Consider the following 6,000-nt stretch of genomic DNA (forward strand, 5'->3'; position numbering starts at 1 on the left):
CCTTCCCTTCGGACTGCCGCTGAACTATCACAGAGGCCCACGGCCACCTGCTTCTCTCCTAGGGTGGGGGAATTTCAAAGAAGAGCCCAAATGTGAAATGACCAGGCGATTCATCTGAGGCTTATGGCACAACCCTCCCTGGAGGGCCTATAGGGGTCACTGCAAAGAAGACCACAGAACAAAGGATGTGTTTGATTCAGAGGAGAAGGCCTGGAGGGCCCTGTTCCTGGACAGGGAAGCTGCTGGCTGGACAGTTCACCCCTTCTGTGTACTGAGGGGACAGTAGCAAGGAGCAAAATCTGCAGCAAATTATCTGCCAACCAGTTCCAGGTGAGATAGGGGAGATGGTGGGTGAGGGGACATGGAGAATGCTGAATCCTGAGAGGAGGTCACGGGAAACCAAGCTCCCCGAGATCACCCAACAAAAGCTACCTCTTTCTTCTCAGCCACGTGCTCTTCATGCAGTTCCTTCATTTTTCTTTTCCACTCCATTTTCTGAAAAAGATTAAAAGCTTATCAAATGGACCCTTGTGGGTATTAAAACATATCATAAAGCTACAGGAAGTTAAAAGTACTGGCTCATGGGTAGGCAGACAGAGTAGTGGAATAGAATAGAAAATCCAGACAAAGATGGAAATAAATGGAAACAGTATGAGGAGAGGGAGATGGATTATTGACTAATGGTGTTGGAACAAATGGCTAGCTACCAGAAAAAAAATAGGAGGTTGGATCCTTATTACACATCTTAAACCAAAATATACTGTAGGTGGGTCAAAGATTTAACACAAAAAATAAGGCCATAAAAGTACTAAAAGAAAACACAGGAATGTTGTCTTTAAATCTCAGAATGGGAAAGGCCATAAAGAAAATATGAGTAATTGGATAATTTTGACTACATAAACATGAATGTATTGTTGTATGGCCAAACCATAATAAACAAAATTGAAGGACCAACAGAATACTGGGGAAAATAACCACAAGTAGAACAACAAAGGGCTGAGTTAATTTCCATACATTATACAAACTCATAAATTGATAGGGGAAACGTCAATAATAGAAAAGTAGACAAAGAATGTGAACAGAGTTCTCGGGAAAAGAGTGGCCTCTTTATAATGTGAAACCTGTCAAACATCAATCAGCAGAAACACCTTACTGCTGATTGTTAGTTAGACTTTACATTTTTTCTCAAGATTCTCGGACAGCAGAAAGAGAAACACAACATGATTTAACACCTGTACCAACTACCCTTCTTTGCCATGGAATTATCAGTGATACAGACCATTTTATAACCAGACTGCAGTAAAATTCATCCAGGGGTGGCCACAGCCACCTCCTACCAGCCCGTGAGAGCAGACTGCACAAGTCTTCCTGGCTCCATTCAGTGACCTCACATTGATAGCAGGAAATCGGCCATGGTGGGAGTATTTACACCATGGAAATTGGCAAATGCTACAAATTAAAGTTTTTTAGTTCCAGAGAGCTGTTTGCTAAACAACTACCATCACAACACTGGATGCATCCCAAATATCTTCAAACCCAAGAGACTGTCACACTTTCTAAGAGTTGTTTCCAACTAGGTTAGAATTAGAATGGGGCAAAGGTGTCAAATAAGAGACAGAGTTTTATGTATTTTTTAAAAGATCTTAGGCAAATCTGACATTGCACACATACCACCAGCCTCACCTGAGAACCCTATTCTATGCTTTCATGTACTGGCAGAAGGTCTGAAAATACAGAACTTTGATGTCCTTCAACTTCTCTACATTCATAAATGAAAGAATATATTGGAAGAGAAGATGGCTCTCGGCTTCCTCTGGGAAGAAAGGCACGGAGCATCAGCTCACCTGAATTTCTGTCTTCTCTCTCAGGGCCTGGAGCTCCTGTGCCTGTCGGAGCCACTCCTCTGACTCCTCATCTCGCAGTGATCCCAGGTTGGACTCCATCACACTGTGGGACTGCAGTGCCCGCAGTTTCTGAAAAGGCCAGGGCACAGTTTTATTCAGAAGAAGATCTCATCATGATGTCAGATCAGAGGGGCACGCCTTACCCAACTCATCCTCCCAACTTATCCTCACTAGATACCTACACGCCTACAAATATTCACACAAATCAGCATTCCCCTGTACAAGGGCTCTCCTGGGGGCTCAGCCCTTGCATAGAAAAAGGAATTCCATGGAAGAACAAATTAGAGAGTGTAGTTTCCATTTCACTTAAATTCTGCTATACTCAATATCCTGAGCTCTCCTGACTGCTGCCTCATTTCTTCCTCAGTCTGGAATAAGCTGATGAGAATGAGACTCTTAGAGCCTATGGGAGGGTCTCAGGCACCCCAAGCCACTCCTTGAGGACTCCTGCCTCTCTCCCTACAAAACATCCTGGCTATCTCCAGAAAGGGCTTTGCACAGCTTGGAGTAGAGTCATCGATACCTGGTGATTCCTGGGCTAGTAGTGTGTGTGACCTGAAGGAAAAGGTACAGAAAATTGGATCAAAGAGAGGATGCCTTTTCACCCACCTATGATTATTTCTTATAATATATGACTGGTGTAGTAACAAAAGCAACATATTTCCATCTGTATGACTGTATAAAACTCATAAGCCCCAGTAAGGCTTTAAGGAAGTAACTGCAAGTGCCTAAGTTTAACTTGGCATCTTTCTTGCTAACACTTCTCAACTATTGCTAAGCAATAGTGGTTCCAAAGGTTAACAGTTTCTAAACTCCCTGAATATTATCAGAGAGTCAAATGCTTGATCAGATGTATGCGCACCTCCCGGGTTCTGATGTGTCACTCCTGGTTTCCATATGCTGCTTATGACACACCGCAGAGCTGACTTTCTTGGCATTACAAACTTTCATGATATTTTCATTTAGCTAGACACTCCTCTGGCATCTCAGTTTACCCCGGGTCTAATCTAAAGTTCTCTATTTAGTCAGGTGACATAGCCAAAGTAAGCTCTCAGACTTCTGTATCAAGCAAAAAGTTTGGAGGAAAAAAATATTTTCAAAATACATAGAGTTTTCATTGGCCTTCCTCACATCAGGGAGAATCGGTTTTTGCATTTTGAAAATGGACGTCTTACAGCGTTTTATTTAACAGTCATTCTAAATGGAATCTTGCTTGTTTTTACCCTTAAAACTTTTTTTTAAATAAATTAACAAAACGACTACCCAACTACACTGAGAATTTGGTATCCAGTTTGATTCCTATGCTTTAATAAAACAATAAAATATTGAAAGGAGACACGGGTAAGACACACAAACATACAAACACAATATAAATAATCCTATAGGGGAAAGGTTTTTAAAAAAGAGTAAGATGGACCGAGCGCAGTGACTCAAGCCTGTAATCCCAGCACATTGGGAGGCTGGGATGGGCAGATTACTTGAGGCCAAGAGGCCAGCCTGGGTAACATGGCGAAACCCCATCTCTACAAAAAATATGAAAATTAGCTGGGTGTGGTGGCACGTGCCTGTAGTCACAGCTACTCAGGAGGCTGAAGGAGGATCACTTGAGCCTGGGAGGTCAAGGCTGCAGTGAGCCGTGATTGTGTCACTGCACTTGAGCCTGGGCAACAGGGTGAGAACCTGTCTTAAAGAAAAAAAAAAAAAAAAAAAAAGATAGGATGTTCCAATTTAGGAGAATGTGATCCAAGTTAAAAAGGATATCATGGATGATAAGGATTATGTCCTCATTCACCGAAACTCATAATTTTCTGATCAAAAGTAACCCTTTGACCCTTGAAGAGGCGGTTTCTGAACAACAACTTGAAATTCCTATCAATACCTATTTATCAAACGTCTAGTCAGCTAGCACTGTGTCGGGGAAGTGTGGGGGTCAGGAGATGTTTGCATATGCTTGGGAAGGATGGATGTGGAGCTGTGTATTAGGAGCATGAGGTCAGTAGTGGAGCAGCATCTTCTCTTCCACAATCATGCCTGGCCCAGCTGGGAAGCATTTTGGATGGAATGGTGTCATTTTAGGGAGCCCCCACCCCCACCCCAGTGCACACAGAGTTCTCATTTCAACCCGTCCACCTTCCACCTTTGGCTTTCCATCTCAGACAGGAATGATGAAGCACCGAAGACTCCAGGCATATGACAATTTCCTTTTGAAAAAAAATTTGCCTAGGTGTTTCTTTAGGTAAAACATGGAATGATTGTGAAAAAAGCTATTAGACGGTTCATTTTCAAAAACAAGATTCTCCTTGATCTAGAAGGACCAATGAGAGATAAATACATTTAAAAAATATTTTTCCTTAAAACTTTGTCCTTGATACAGTTTTAGTCATACAGGTTTATATGGGAAGATATGGTCAAGGGATAACTTTTTTTTTTCTTTTGAGACGGAGTCTCACTCTGTCACCCAGGCTGGGGTGCAGTGGTGCGATCTCAGTTCACTGCAACCTCTACCTCCTGGGTTCAAGTTATTCTCCTACCTCAGCCTCCCAAGCAGCTGGGATTACAGGCACCCGCCACCACACCCAGCTAATTTTTGTATTTTTAGTACAGACGGGGTTTCGCCATGTTGGCCATGCTGAACCACCCACCTTGGCCTCCCAAAGTGCTGGGATTACAGGCGTGAGCCACTGCGCCCAGCCCAGGGATAACTTTAATAAAGTTTTCCTGCATAAACTTGACAGTATATCCAGTAGAAGAATAGGACCTTTGGAAATTAAAGAGCTAGGTTCAAATCCCAGCTCCATCTCTTCCTAGCTAAGTGACCTTGGGCAAGTTATATGGCCTCAATTTCTTCACCTATAAAGAAAGAATGATAGCTGGGCACAGTGGCTCACGCCTGTAATCCCAGCACTTTGGGAAGCTGAGGTGGGCGGATCATTTGAGGTCAAAAGTTCCAGACAAGCCTGGTCAACATGGTGAAACCCCGTCTCTTCAAAAAATACAAAAATTAGCCAGGCACGGTGGCACACGCCTGTAATCCCAGATACTCTGGAGGCTGAGGCACGAGAATCACTTGAACCCAGGAGATGGAGGTTGCGGTGAGCCAACACCGCACCACTGCACCTGTCTCTTATACACATCTAGATGTGTATAAGAGACAGAGGCTGCAGTGAGCCGTGATTGTGTCACTGCACTTGAGCCTGGGCAACAGGGTGAGAACCTGTCTTAAAAAAAAAAAAAAAAAAAAAAAAAGATAGGATGTTCCAATTTAGGAGAATGTGATCCAAGTTAAAAAGGATATCATGGATGATAAGGATTATGTCCTCATTCACCGAAACTCATAATTTTCTGATCAAAAGTAACCCTTTGACCCTTGAAGAGGCGGTTTCTGAACAACAACTTGAAATTCCTATCAATACCTATTTATCAAACGTCTAGTCAGCTAGCACTGTGTCGGGGAAGTGTGGGGGTCAGGAGATGTTTGCATATGCTTGGGAAGGATGGATGTGGAGCTGTGTATTAGGAGCATGAGGTCAGTAGTGGAGCAGCATCTTCTCTTCCACAATCATGCCTGGCCCAGCTGGGAAGCATTTTGGATGGAATGGTGTCATTTTAGGGAGCCCCCACCCCCACCCCAGTGCACACAGAGTTCTCATTTCAACCCGTCCACCTTCCACCTTTGGCTTTCCATCTCAGACAGGAATGATGAAGCACCGAAGACTCCAGGCATATGACAATTTCCTTTTGAAAAAAAATTTGCCTAGGTGTTTCTTTAGGTAAAACATGGAATGATTGTGAAAAAAGCTATTAGACGGTTCATTTTCAAAAACAAGATTCTCCTTGATCTAGAAGGACCAATGAGAGATAAATACATTTAAAAAATATTTTTCCTTAAAACTTTGTCCTTGATACAGTTTTAGTCATACAGGTTTATATGGGAAGATATGGTCAAGGGATAACTTTTTTTTTTCTTTTGAGACGGAGTCTCACTCTGTCACCCAGGCTGGGGTGCAGTGGTGCGATCTCAGTTCACTGCAACCTCTACCTCCTGGGTTCAAGTTATTCTCCTACCTCAGCCTCCCAAGCAGCTGGGATTACAGGC

General features: G+C 43.0%; 1 protein-coding gene across 1 annotated transcript in view; it reads right to left on the bottom strand.

The window, feature by feature from the left end:
• DZIP1L (DAZ interacting zinc finger protein 1-like) overlaps positions 1–6,000 on the bottom strand; it is a 64,616-nt gene that overhangs the window by 23,474 nt on the left and 35,142 nt on the right. Inside the window, exons 6-7 of the mRNA XM_011981745.1 lie at positions 1,845–1,973; positions 433–495 (exon numbers count right to left, since the gene is read on the bottom strand). Of these exons, the coding sequence (XP_011837135.1) occupies positions 433–495; positions 1,845–1,973 (192 nt within the window). The remainder of the gene's footprint in view (positions 1–432; positions 496–1,844; positions 1,974–6,000) is intronic.

The sequence above is a fragment of the Mandrillus leucophaeus genome, unplaced genomic scaffold, assembly GCF_000951045.1.
Source record: "Mandrillus leucophaeus isolate KB7577 unplaced genomic scaffold, Mleu.le_1.0 Scaffold1050, whole genome shotgun sequence".
Lineage (NCBI taxonomy): Eukaryota > Metazoa > Chordata > Mammalia > Primates > Cercopithecidae > Mandrillus > Mandrillus leucophaeus.